This window comes from Penicillium atrosanguineum (assembly GCF_028827265.1).
Source record: "Penicillium atrosanguineum strain IBT 20685 chromosome Unknown utg000001l_segment0_segment0, whole genome shotgun sequence".
In the NCBI taxonomy this organism is placed as follows: domain Eukaryota; kingdom Fungi; phylum Ascomycota; class Eurotiomycetes; order Eurotiales; family Aspergillaceae; genus Penicillium; species Penicillium atrosanguineum.
In genome coordinates, this window is record NW_026623133.1 from 3,924,101 (window position 1) to 3,937,990 (window position 13,890).

Consider the following 13,890-nt stretch of genomic DNA (forward strand, 5'->3'; position numbering starts at 1 on the left):
GAATATTAGTGCCCCGAAATGCAGGCTGTCATATACATTCCACCAGCGAGTGTTAGTCACATCAGGCAGGAAAACGTATAGCAAAGTAGCTCAAGACTGTCGCATCGCATCGAATCTTTTTTTTAAAGAAGATGTGGATACAAAGGCTATAGAAACGCGAATATTTGCGTCACTAGAGGTCCAGGCACAAGTTGATCTGATCGGAAGAAAGCCTATCATTCGGCCCGAATTTTTTAGCGGCCTCCACCGAACCTTTCCCGGTGTAGTCAACGGCTAGAATCGGTATCATAGCGAGTCTTTCGGGGGTGTTGCCAAATAGCGTTATCGGGCAGGCGACAATGGTAAATAGTCTTGGCGTGCTTCTATGCGAGAGTCGTGAAGACTCTATAGTGCACATTAATTGATACATCCACGGATGGCCGCATTTATGTTCTTCTGAAATTTAAAGGCGAATTTAAATTTGACAATTGATTGAAGCGTTGACAACAAAAGATAGAAGACCCATTGCATTATAATACTCCGTTGAATGGCAACCATTGGCTTAGCTATTAAGCGCGGTCGCGTAAGACTTCTCGAAGAAGATAAGGTAGGCCGATAAACTACTACGTAGAAGAGTTTGTTTCAGGCTCTGCTGTTCATGACCCGCTATGATGCCGAGGCGGATATGGAAAAGCTAAAAGGTGGGCAAGCTAGTTATACAAGACTCCGATATCGCGGGGCAGTATGAATCATTCCTGCCAAATCGGGAATACAAAGGGCTGGCCCGCTTCTCCCGAATAGGCATGGCGCTGACATGCGAAGGGCGTGCATCTGCGTCTGCTGATCCGCGGACCTCGTCACTTGTCTCCGGGCCCCAATCCCTCGTGGTTCGCCGACTCCACGGAGAAAGCACTAACGTGGGTTTGATTGTTCGGCTTCCCTGAATTTGACCTAAGATGCAGATACGAGTCTTCAGGGCTGGCAAATGACATCTTGTTATGACTGATTTTATCTGATTCTGCTTATCTGGCATCCTAAGGTCTCACAAGCCCCCATAAGCTGTCATTGGGGAAGAAACATGTTAGACCAGTCTGGAGGCCCCAATTTACCGAGACTTACATCTTAGCGGCACCTGGTGGAGGTTCCAAGGCTGCTTTGCTCCACCCAAACTGATTATTCATTCACCCTACCCTTTCTACCCCGGACCAAGGATACGTCTCTCAGACCGACTCTTCCTTCCCACTCTTCTCCGTATTATCTGTTTCTTTTAAACAGTACATCTCAGGGTCAATTCTCTTTGAATGTAACGGCTGTTTATCAGCCCATCATGGAGTATTTCGACTTTGAAGGCGCTTCATCAGCGCACGAATCCAATCACCAAAGCGACGATGTCGCCTCGGTTGACCTTGAATTTGACGAAGCCGATGAGCGGGCGGCCAATTTCGACTCGCTGCGCCGGGACCAACCGCTAGAATTTCCCAATGACCCGCCGGCTCCGGAGGCGGCTGAACAGTACATCGGAGAGACCTTCGTCGGCCCCGATCATGACACCGGTCCCTATCCCATGTTCCGAGCACAAGAACCCTGTGATTTCTGTCGGCATATGGGCTTAGACTGTTTTGTTGCAAAGCGCGGGGTGATGAACAACGGATGTACCTGTTGTATCTCGCTCTACCGTGAATGCAGTTTCACCCATGTCAAAGTCCCAGGCAGGTTCCTTCAGACATTACATCCTGTGACCGAGAACGCCTATATTCCTACGGGTGGTCTGACTGGGAAACGTGCTTTAAAGTCAGTCTCATACGGCACATTTGGCGACGATTCAGATGGGCGCTCTCGGAAGAGTAACGCTCGATTCTCACGCAAAGCTGTGAACATCCTCAAAGGCTGGCTTCGCGATCACACCGGAAACCCATATCCCAATGAAACCGAAAAAGACCAATTGAAGCAGAGCACCGGTTTAAACAGAACGCAAATCTCCAATTGGCTCGCCAACGCTAGACGACGCGGCAAAATTCATCCTGCTAACGGCACCGAGTTCCCCGTGTCGGACGCTGTTGAGATTCCTGGATCACAACCCAAAGACCTGTCTCTCATGACTCCTATTGAACGTTGGAAGTACTCTCCTCCTGAGAACGAACCTGCTGCCATCAGTGATATTAAGCGCTCTTTGGCCAACCCTCCGTTCGATCCCTCGCGTCAACGGCTGACCCAGGCTGGTCACGTGCGCCGTCGGCCGGGGTCCAGCACCAATGAGTCAAGCCACGCAAGCTCAGAACATAAAAGATATGATGCCTCGGGCAGTAGTGTGGATACCAGTCGGTCATCTCGCTCTGACCTTTCCTTTGCTTCTGCCTTTTCTCATCGATCCTCCCTAGGGTCTTTTGGCTCAATGGATCGAAAAGAACGTCGTCGTCGCCGTAAGGCTTCGTTGCCTGTCAACACTTTCAATCAACAGAAGGCTCGGGCTGTTCGTCCCTTCCAATGTACCTTCTGTACTGACTCCTTCGCTGCCAAATATGATTGGCAACGCCATGAAAAGTCCATGCATCTCATCCTCGACAAGTGGACTTGCTCTCCTCATGGCGGCGTAACGGAGGAGAATGGTATACTTCGTTGCGTCTTCTGCTCGGCAGCTAATCCAGATAGGGATCACCTTGAAAGCCACAACTATCTTAGCTGCCAGGAGAAGTCTATCCAGGAGAGAACCTTCTACCGGAAAGACCATCTCAACCAGCATCTTCGATTGATGCACGATGCCAAATTTCAACGTTGCATGGACAAGTGGCAAAGCAGTATCACAGAAATCAACTCTCGCTGTGGTTTCTGTGGCTCTGCGTTGCATACTTGGAAGGACCGAGTGGACCACCTCGCTGGCCACTTCAAGAACGGCGCCTCTATGGCTCAATGGCAAGGCGATTGGGGCTTTGACGCCCATATTCAAGATCGAGTTGAGAATGCCATCCCGCCATATTTGATCGACTCCGAGTGGAGGTCTCTTGATCCTTGGACCACAGTTCAAGCCCAAAGAGATGGCGACACACCGACGCTTCCTGTCCCCAACGATGCCAATTGCTACTTGCGCCTTTCTCGCGAGCTTACTGCGTATATTCAAAACCAGACTGCTCAGGGGATCATCCCGACAGATCAGATGTTACAGGCGGAAGGGCGTCGAGTCATCTATGGCAGCAGCGAGGACGCCTGGAATCAGACTTGTGCAGATAACGCGATCTGGCTGAGCATCTTGAAGCGAGACACCGGGCTGGAAACCGCCGTGCAAAGTGATAGCATCCAACTTTCCGACCTTGGGCTGCAGCCCCCATTCGCTATTCAGGGTGGCTTACGTGCCCCTCCACGAGAAGCTAATGTACTCGCGAGGACTGTGTGTCGAGGTGCTCTTCCTAGTCCCGCGGTCTCCAGTCCCGGTGTACGAAGCCCGGCCCTTCCCGGCACCGGCTTTTCCTCTACTGTACCCAGTGGACAGGCCAGTCTTTCAGGAAGTTATGCTGGGAGTGCAGGAATGATGTCAGCCGGGGTGCCGGCATTCGCTTCTGATTGGGGTAGCAGCTTCACGGGCAACGCCTCGTCCTCTTCTGCTCCTGTAGAGGGGGCAGCTGATTCGCTGGTGCAGATGGGATTTGACCCAGAGTTCCTGCAACGACTGAATGACAGCTACAGTGAACTTACGCCTCCCGATCTGGAAAATGTGCCTCGGGGTGGTGCAGGTGAGTTTGAGGATACTGGGAAGCAGCCGTGGTTGGATCCGTCCCCGACACAGCCCATGATGGAGGTGTCTGGCTTGGATCCATTTTCTCTGATCTATTCGCAAGAGGGCCACACCCCTCAGTCAGATGATGCCAAAGGGGGCATGTCTGCATTCCAAGACAATGTTAGCAACTATTGATTTCTACGGTGACTTGTTCAATGCATGCCGGCCCCAACTTGTCCGGTAAATATTTTCATTTCTCACGATTTCATTGGACACATGGCATAAAAAGCATGATAATTAGGATCTCGGTGATGACATTAGAAATTAATTTGTGACCTGTCTATCTTTCCTATTAGCCTGCGACACCTAGTCCTCGTGGTGGGTAGTTGGGTTTAGAATCGAACTTCCACACGCCTCCTATCCGTAGTTCTTTTAGTATCGCCTTTCAATCTGTCTTTTGAATTGTATACCTGATTTTCACATTCATGTGGAGGGAATTTGCACAAAAAATGGCGGCTTAGACTGAATCTTTTGCCCTGGTTACAGGTTGACTCACACCCGACGCTGATCGAGACCGTCATTCTCTCGGTCCCAACCCGGCGGCTTGGTTGGGTATTGGCGGGCACACAGAACGCCGAGACTACTAGCTTGACTTTGGGGTCTTCATGGCTCAGGTACCTCTTTGTTATTCAAGTCTGATTCGCTTCCAGCACATCCACCTGTCCCATTCGAGGTCTCCTTTTGGTATGGCTGTCGGGAATTTACTTCCCCGACTGCAGGGCTCAGCCCCATCACCGTAGAGGATCCATCAAAGCCATGAACTTGCCCATCGGCCTCACTATGCCCCGAGATCTGGACCCCGGTTCCGTCATGGATCGTTCTTCATTCTAATTGAAATCTCCACGACGAAAATGAGGTCCCGCGCTGACGCCACGAAAATGCCGTTTGCTCTGATTGGTTTCTCAAAGATCAAGATCCAAGATCCCAGCTTATAATATTGGAGTTTATCCTTTGTCGGGAAAATTGATTACTCCCTCCGCCCTGCTTGCGACGCTCTGCGACGCTCTGCGAGAACCCATCATCCCCACGCGACAACCTGAGAAGCGGCTTCTTTCATCCTGAGCCTGGGCAACCTCGCAACCAGGGCCGCTGCGATTATATGCAAAGTCGGCTATGCTTAGTAACTAAGGCGCGATGAAGTTAAAAGGTGGAAACCAGATCCATGCACAGATCACCTTCGATCAATCGGCGGGCCCGTATATAACAGATGGGAGCTTCCATAGCGAAGCTGTGCAACACAGCACAACATTTCAACTATATTCCAACCTGATTTGATATCTACATAATGAAGCTTCCTCTCACTATCCGGTTGCTGCTAGTCTTGTGTCTCACTCAGTGGGTGCACGCTGCTACCGTGAAAGTCACTGCCGTCTTAACTTGGGCCAATAAGACTGTCGCAGGGGCTACCAGACCGGTCATTCTTACCAATGGACAATATCCAGGCCCTCCGTTGTCTTTGAACCAGGGAGATAATGTTCAATTCAAAGTGGAAAACCGATGTCCGTTTAATGTAACGGTTCACTTTCATGGTAGCAGCTCTATACGATCCCAAAAAGATTCCATGCTAAATCAGGGCTGTTAGGAATCGAACAAGTTGGGACGCCATGGTCTGACGGAGTCCCTGGTGTGTCACAGGTGCCAATTCAACAAGGTCGCTCGTTCCTATACCGTTGGACGGCTGATCAGTACGGCTCATACTTCTATCACGCTCACCACCGTGGACAGCTAGAAGATGGACTTTATGGCCCTATCTATATTGCTCCATCCAGCTCCAAAGCAAAGCCTTTCAGCTTGATTACGAGCAATGCCACTCAGCTTCAGGCAATGCGCGCCGCAGAGGAAAATACCTCGCCGATGATGCTTTCGGATTGGCGGGTTTTGACCTCGGAGCAAATCTGGGCTGCGGAGGAAGCATCCGGCGTGGATTCTTACTGTGCCAATGCACTTTTGATCAATGGGAAGGGGTCGGTGACTTGCTTCTCACGGGATGAGATCGACAGCTTGACAACACCTAATCAACGGGCTGCTTTGGGCAATGAAACGCTTACTGACATTGCGTGAGTATGGAATCTCCCTGACTAAGGAATACTATACTGACTGAATGGTAGGTGCTTTCCAGCAAATATCACTGCGGCTCAAGGTAGTTTCACCCATAACTATAGCGCGCTATTACCTACCATGTTTTCTGGTTGCACTCCTTCTCGTGGCCCTCAGGCAGTTTTAACGGTCAAGTCATCCGCACATTACGTGAGCTGGGATTTAATCAGCGCTGCGGGTCTTCTGCATCTGACAATCTCAGTCGACGAGCATGATATGTGGGTATACGCCATTGACGGCCGCTACGTTCAACCCGTGCGAGTCAACGCAATCAATATTCCCAATGCAAACCGATACTCGGTTCTCGTCCCCCTCAACAAACCCGCCGGAGACTACACAATCCGCATGGTCAGTGGAAGTCCACAACAAATCCTAAACACCACCGCAATCCTCCGCTATATCGCCGCACCTCAGCTCGGCCGGACATCAAACCCATGGATAACACTAACCGGCGGCAACGCGACTGCCAGCACGATATTCCTCAATGACACATCCGCCATTCCCTTTCCCATCGTAACGCCCGCCGCAACCGCCGACGCGACCTACTTCCTAACAATCGGCCACTATGACGCCTCATACCGCTGGACCTTGGCAAACAGCAGTTTCGGTCTGGGACTTGAAGAGTCCCAACCTCTCCTATTCAACCAGAGCTCCGTACCCAGTGATCTCGTCATCCGAACAATGAATAATACCTGGGTCGATCTTGTCTTGCAAGTCAACTCACCAGTTCAACCAGCCCATCCGATTCACAAACACTCAAACAAACATTTCCTCATTGGACAGGGAAATGGGACCTTTACGTGGTCGTCCGTCGCAGAGGCTATACGGGATATACCGGGTTCCTTCAATCTAGTGAACCCACCGTACAAAGACACGACCCCGACGCCTGCGGCGGTAACTGGGGCGACGTGGTCAGTTATCCGATATCATGTTGTCAATCCTGGGGCGTTCTTGATGCATTGTCATATTCAGGTACACCAGAGTGGGGGCATGGCGCTGGCGCTTTTAGATGGAGTTGATGCCTGGCCTAGTATTCCAGCTAATTATCAGGGGAATGCGTCTGGGTTTTGAAGGATGAATTGCGTTGGAACTCTCCAATGTTACATGCCTGATTATATGAGGGAGGTGGCTGTGGGGTAGTTTATAGGATTGTTTTCCAGTTTTATAGGGGACAAATGAAATACTTGAACTGTTGGTAGTGTGACCAGGGGGTTGAATAGTGGTATAATGGATACACTCTTTACAAATTGACAGGGTTTCTACATATGCATAGACAGAAATCGAACAGCTCAAATGAATACGAAGTTCTGGTTTGGTTTCTCCCAAACTTATCTAGAGTTCTGTTTAGAATTAATATTCGAATGGAGTGAAGAGATTGTTAGTGTCAAGCCCAAAGTAAGCATCCATCATATAACTACCCTTAAGGCAGGATACTTTTAAAGCATAACTCAATCATCAATTGGCATCAAAAAAGACTAGCTGGCTGCATAACATCGAAAACACGCCCAGAATATGGTAGATATATGGCAGAAAGAGAATAAGGAAACAAAAAAATGAAAACATTCCAAACATTTCGAACATTTCGGCTTGTATCGTTACAATCGTAAAGTTTAAGGTGCAGAGCGCGATATCTCTTTCCAATACTCCGAATGCTCAGAGCTCCTCCTCGTTGGGCTCATCGAGTGGTTCCAATTCGTTGTGATGATCTTCGAATTTGTCCATCGCCGGAATGTCGACCTTCTCGTTTGTTGTTTCAAACGTTGCTTCTGGCTCGGATGCAGATTCGGTTTCTGCTTCTGGCTCAATTGGCTGCACCTCAGTCTCAATAGGGTCGGCGATCTCAGTAGTAGGTACACCGGGCTCAATAGTCTCAGCAGTCTCAGCAGGCTCAATGGACTCGGTTGAATCGGCGGATTTGGCTGTTTCATTAAACTCGGCCGTCTCAGTAGGTTCAACTACCTCGGTAGGTTCAGCAGTCTCTGTTGGCTCGGCATTCTCGGTAGTCACGGTGGCACCAGTGAACTCAACCGGCTCTATCTCACGCCCGCCGAGGATAGATGACATAGGAACTTTCTCAACTGAAGTTGGAATAAAAGCTTCAGAAACCGGAATTGAAGAAAACTCGACCGGTGTCTCAAGGCTTTTGACCATCGCTGTGCTTGAGGAGACAATAGAAGGAGAGGGTGCATTGATGGTTGTTTGAATCACAGGAGACTCGGCCATCTCAGGAGGAAATGGGTAGAAAGAAGGTTGAACCAGTAACTCCTGAGAACGAGCCCCAATAGCAAGAAACACCGCCAAAATACTCATGAAGACCAAAGCGATATTGCGTCTGTCACTGGCAAGTACACAGATATAGTTAATCAGAAGAGTCTGAAGAGCAACTTCGTGCTCTTTCTTCTCGACCCCAGTTTGCGAGAAGTTCATTTCAGGCATGTTTGGCAGGGGTGCTGAGGCTGATACACTGGCTTGGAATGACCCTGCGTCGCTGACAGTCCTCGCGTGTCTCTGGACAGATAACCGGCGTGGGTCCATAACAAAGTGCGAAGTCGGGTCAATGGGCGACGACACATGTAGTTCCGCGATGGCGTTGGCTGCATTCTCTTCCGCAAGAATCTTCTCCAAGGAGCGCCTTACTTCAGATGGCAACCACAGCCCAACTTCGACATCAACCTTCTCCATCTCCTTCCAAGCTGCAGCCCAAGCGCCAGCACGCATCAGCCCATTCGCAGCAAATACCTTTATCTCCCACTTGCGGTTACTGTCGCCATGTCGTACACGTCCACCACAATCGGGGCATTCTTCATCTTGTTCGCCATCTGTCTCGCTCTCGCCTTGGTCGGAGAGTTCACTTTCAGACCCAGTTCCACTTTCTTCATGGCCGACGAAGTGGCCTTGATGCAGTCGTGAACGTTGCAATTCAAGGCTTTCTAGAAGTCGTTCTTCTAGCATGTCGTAGAGGTCCTCCGGGTGGGAGATCAGAACTCCTCGGTCGCGGAGTACACCAGATCCAACTTTGTCCTGGAGTCGTCTCCATCGCTTCCAGTACTCAGGCGGTAGTACTTCCTCGAGTAGCTTCTGGTTCTGTGGAAGCGCTGCTCCGGGTACTGGAAGAGATGGCGCAAGCAAGTTGCAGTGCAAAAGAACCAGTGGGTATTCCTTTTGAACCTTAGGCCTGAGTTTGCTGTGCGACGAGCTGGGCGAATAGTAGGGCGATCGTTTAAGCGATGAAGAGCCTGGCGACCGCATGCCTCCTCGTCGTCTCGGTGGTGTCAGGTAATCGTCCTCATCTGCCTCATCCTCCGTGTGCATCTGCATAGCACGAACGGAGCTCGGTTTCCGGAAAGCTCCCTCACGCTGGCGGATGGTCCGTATCGACTTCGGTGGTCCTTCGAAACCTCCAAAGCTCTCTTCGTCCTCTTCCAAGTCATATCCAGCGATTCTATCATGTAAAGACATTGCAGACATTGGCTTTGGGTGTATGAGCACAGAAGCCGGAACAGAGGACAGAGATGAGCGACTCGATGCCCTCGACTTCATCTGTTCCAGCTCGTCGTCGATCTCGCGACCGAAGATATCGCTCGTCGAATGCCGGGCAGAGGAAGAGGAAGAACTATACTCATAATCTTGCGTGCACATCTGGCTATCATCGATTGTCGATCCGTTCTCGATTGGCAGGTGGGATGTCTCGAAAGAAGCGAGTAAATGCTCCTTGCTGGGAGGGGCACGAGGCTGGGGGCTTAAGATATAATCTGAGGCATAAATTGCCGAGTCGGGCTCACCTTCATCATTCAGCCTCGCCATGAAGATCAGAATGGAAGAGTGGAATGAGCGCTTTTGTATCTGATGATGTACATTGCGGTGTGCTGTCCATTGCGTGTTGATGGTCTCTGACCGCCTGCGTTGCGGGGCAACGCGCCGTTAGTGACCCACTGATCCACACTAGAAGTATACTAAGTATACTAGAGTCTCAAGGAAAATTAATTTGAACTTCGTCACATGGCGTAAAAGGATTTTCAATAACTAAACTAGAACATTCGCTTTACGCTTCACAGATACCAACAAAGCCAAACCCCAAGCCCATCCAGACAACGATCTATAATTGTTGAGGGTAAAACCCGACCATTCAACGCCGGAATCCTCAGCCCCAGAAAAGGCACAAAACATCGCTCAATAAACACAAATGCAAACCCTGCCCAAAAATTTATATGTGCGAGAAGTGAAACCAGACATTATTGAGGGCGTGGTGTGGTATCCTCAGGGCTCATGAGTGGATAATTTTGGGGTTCGCCAAAAAGGCTTAGAACATCCTGTGGCAGGTATTCTAGCCACGGAAGGATCTCGCCATTAGAGAAGGGGAAAGAATCTGGTTGATGGAGGGAACTCATGTCGACGTCGTGGCTTTCGATCATCATGCTATTATTGTCCGTATGCATACCGGGGTGCATCTCGCCTTGAGAGACCATCCCACCACCTGCGTGTGGCTCGGTTGATGATATGTCGTACTGATATGCGGAGGGGTGGGTATCCATCTTTGTGGATGAGAGACTTTGATTATATGGTGGGGCTCTCCCTGAGGCGCGTGAGCTTGATTCGGGAAATGGAGAGCCCATCGGTAAGAAGAAGGGTGAATTGGCGTTGATTGTTCGCGGCGGCATGCCGGAGTATTTCGGGGCGATAGATGATGGCATGCTGTCATCACGGGTGACCGCCTGCGCAAAGCTAGAATTGGAGTTTTGCGCAGCATTGGTTTGTGCATGTAGGGGTGGGTAGCTGTGGCTGTATTGGGAAGAATAGGTCGGCCTATCCGGAGGGGCATCGGTGTGTGTAGTCGTGGGCATTTGATAGAGTAAACTCAAGTTGGGCTGTGAAGAGTTTGTGGCTCCAGTGAGTGCCCATCCAATTGCTATTGAAGTAATGGTCAGGTAAAGTGCTTTACATAAACCAAAACCATTACACTTACCTTGGCTTGGGTCAATCCTTGGTGACCATTTCCCATCTGATGGAATATCAGCCACGCCTTGAGGCCTTTCAAAGGTCTGACTAAAGTCCGCAGGCTTGGACCCGGGCCACCCACCTGGAGCAAATTGCTGTAGAGAATCCAGACCTGTAGTGTTTTCCATATCCTCTTCCGTATAAAGGAGCGGGTCGACGATTCCCTTGGCTTTCTGATCAAGCACGGTCAATATATATCTAGTACCCTCCCAGTAGGCGTCCAGTGCCTTCAAAGCTTTGTAACAACGCTGATAGTTCTCTTTGGCAGCAGAAGCGAGAAGAATGTGCCTGGCATTAGACTTTCTCTCTGAACCGTGAGATGACTCCATATTGGGCATCACAAACCCACTGGACTGACCCGATAAAAGTGATTGGGATGGGGGAGAGGTGCCCGTCGATGATGGTGAAGAGTAGTATGCGCTCTCCATCAGAAAAGCGCATGCTGCAATGTACATAGGTTGACTTGTGAAGGGATTGCCGATGAAGCTCTTCCCATCTACCAGTTCCGAAAATGAGAGAATATCGGCGATCGTCTTAGCCGAGGACATCGATAGTTCGCGACTGTTGGGATAGAGATGCTGTATTGATCCACCGAAGGAGTGCAGCAATGTCGGTTGGTGAAGGAGCACAATGAGTGTGTGAAACCAGAAATGTAAAAGGATGAAGTTGGTTCCTTCTTTGGCCTTAACGTATGCTTGGAAGTTTGCAGCGTTGAAATGGAGCCTTGGCGACAACCTTTGATAGATGCCGGTCAGGTCGCTTTCCATGCCTGCGAGTCTCTTCAGCGTATCAGGAGTGACGTGATTGACATCTTGGATGCCGTTGATCAGATCTGTCACTCGACCGTAAAGATGGATGATTCGAATAAGGGGTGGGAATGGCGCGGGCCATCCGTTAGGCAACTGTGATTCGGATTGAAGGGGGAAGCACAGCTCGATATCTTCGTCGCGCAGCGTAACAGGCCGTCCTGTACCAGACGAGATGACTCTGTCAAGGAAGAATATGCTCCAGAAGGAATCGACTCGCTCCCGTTCGATTGCTCGTTCCGTGTCAAGAATAGGCGGAACAGTTTTGGGGCTTTGGTAAACATCAAAATCGTCGTACTGATCATCTCTCCATTTTCCAGCTTGGCCAGTCATCACTTCACTGGGTGTTACACCCTTTTGGCCATAGTCGTGCTTCAAGCCTTGGTATTTTTGTAAACCAAGGTCTTGGGCCATTCTAATGGAGATACCAAGGTACATCCAAAGCCCGCTATCGCGGTTAGACCCGAACTGCTCATATGCTAACAATAGACAGGCTTGAACACCCGAGAGAGTAGGACACGAGAGAGAATCGACTAGCGCACTCGTTGCTCGGTGAGCAAAGGGTAAACCTCGGTCCCAGAGTTTGGGATCCGGCGGCAACTGTGAGTGATCGATGGGTGGTACTTGAGCAGGTCCCAGCAAAGGATGGGGGGAAAATCTGGCGGCCAATGCACAGACCGCATCCACCAACATGGTGTCGACCTTTTTGTCCTTCAAGTCCTGCAAAAAACGCTCGCGTTGTAAAAAGGGAAAACTGCAGCCAAGATGCACAAAGAAAAGATCGCTTAAGTGGGAGACTAGATTAGGAACTGGGAGGGTATCGTCACGATCGTAAAATGGAATCGAGTTAGAGTCGCGACTATCGCGACTATCACGACTGTCACGATGTTCTGCCGCTGTGGCCGATAGACCAGAAGGGTTATCAGACGGTTTCGGACTTCGAAGCGGCGAAAGAGAATCTAATATCAAGACGAACGCACTTAGTAGTCACTCCCAAAGAAGAGTATATCAAAGTGGAGACCAACCAGATGACATCGATGGGTTACTCTTTCGCGATCCTCGAACTTGGACAACCTGAAACTCGGTTAGACCAATACAGCCCGTGCTAGACTCGGCCATGTATACATACCATCTGCTTGAAGCCGGGTACGATGGCCGTGGGCCCAAAATATCTGAAATATGGTACATGTGTGCGGCTTCCGGAGCTCAAAGAGGTGCGACCTAAGCAGGATAGTCGAGGTTAACTCGTGATATGCAAGTTCGGCAAGCCTAGGAGCCGCTCGGAAGCTTACTACTTTCTGGGGTATCGACGACAAGTTGGGAATCCGTTTCCTTATTCGTACGCGCCGAGTTATCTCTTGATAAAGAGGCATCCTTGTTCTCAACTTGTTTGGGTATTTGCGGGGACTGATTTTGTTTCGATCCGGGGATTGATCTGGGTGGAGCCTCCGGCGAAGAGCTCTCCACCGCCCTTGAATGTTGACTATTGGAATCACGTTGACCGAGGGGAGGACCGGGCGGTCGAGAGGTGGAATCGGATTGCGATCGCAGGTGGGCGGTGGATTCGCTGTACCCGAGGCACACATGCTTATAATCGGAGCATGTCTTGCACACTGCAGATGGTCGGTCAGTCTAGGGTTCCCAGCTATCGCGTTGCGGAGAACTCCGCAAGGTCCTCCTACCTGGTTGTTCTCCCGAGCAGCGAATCTTGCGCCGGCGACAAGTCAAGCAGCTAGATATAAAAATATCTTGTTAGCCCCTCGTTATTCAAATCCGGAGAGCGCGCTCTACATACGCGGCGTTGACGCGGCGGCGCTTGGTCTGCGGCTGGCCGTCGGTGGCGACGAAACGAATCTGTCGTTGCCCAGAACCATTGCCGCCGTTCTTCTTCTTGGGAGAAGGGGGGCTCATTGCGAGCGCCGGAAATATTCGTGGTCGTGACCCATTGGGTAAACGGTCGGTCCTTCTGAGTTTGAGGGTCGAGTGTCGGCGCGCCGAGCTTATTCGAGAGGGTCGGGCAAAGAGCAGATGAAGCTGTATGGGAGATCGTGGGAGAAGGAAACAGACTCTCGAGACCACTGCATGAGGGCCGGGGTTCGTTGGATTATGGAGAGGGAGGCCTTAGAGCCCAATAGGAAGGGATGAAGCTCGAGAACGTCAAGGGAGGGGGGATGGGGTTTGAAAGGAGGGGAGGTGACGATAAGCCCCAGTTCGCTTGCAGCATCACAGCTTAGGTACACGGCC

The 13,890-nt window shown here is 50.5% G+C and overlaps 4 protein-coding genes across 4 annotated transcripts; 2 read left to right on the forward strand and 2 right to left on the reverse strand.

The window, feature by feature from the left end:
- Positions 1-1,306: 1,306 nt before the first annotated feature.
- Positions 1,307-3,883, forward strand: N7443_001530 (putative homeobox and C2H2 transcription factor; the record flags this gene model as incomplete). The annotated part of the gene is made up of 1 exon (XM_056881586.1): positions 1,307-3,883. One exon carries the CDS (start codon positions 1,307-1,309, stop codon positions 3,881-3,883), a length of 2,577 nt encoding a protein of 858 aa, XP_056746824.1.
- A 1,150-nt stretch (positions 3,884-5,033) lies between these two features.
- Positions 5,034-6,916, forward strand: N7443_001531 (uncharacterized protein; the record flags this gene model as incomplete). Its single annotated transcript, XM_056881587.1, has 3 exons — positions 5,034-5,277; positions 5,331-5,805; positions 5,857-6,916. 3 exons carry the CDS (start codon positions 5,034-5,036, stop codon positions 6,914-6,916), a joined length of 1,779 nt encoding a protein of 592 aa, XP_056746825.1.
- Positions 6,917-7,498: 582 nt separating this feature from the next.
- N7443_001532 (uncharacterized protein) lies at positions 7,499-9,649 on the reverse strand (the record flags this gene model as incomplete). The annotated part of the gene is made up of 1 exon (XM_056881588.1): positions 7,499-9,649. One exon carries the CDS (start codon positions 9,647-9,649, stop codon positions 7,499-7,501), a length of 2,151 nt encoding a protein of 716 aa, XP_056746826.1.
- Positions 9,650-10,077: 428 nt separating this feature from the next.
- On the reverse strand, positions 10,078-13,557 carry N7443_001533 (uncharacterized protein; the record flags this gene model as incomplete). Its single annotated transcript, XM_056881589.1, has 7 exons — positions 10,078-10,751; positions 10,809-12,605; positions 12,672-12,720; positions 12,776-12,867; positions 12,939-13,259; positions 13,329-13,378; positions 13,442-13,557. 7 exons carry the CDS (start codon positions 13,555-13,557, stop codon positions 10,078-10,080), a joined length of 3,099 nt encoding a protein of 1,032 aa, XP_056746827.1.
- Positions 13,558-13,890: the final 333 nt, after the last annotated feature.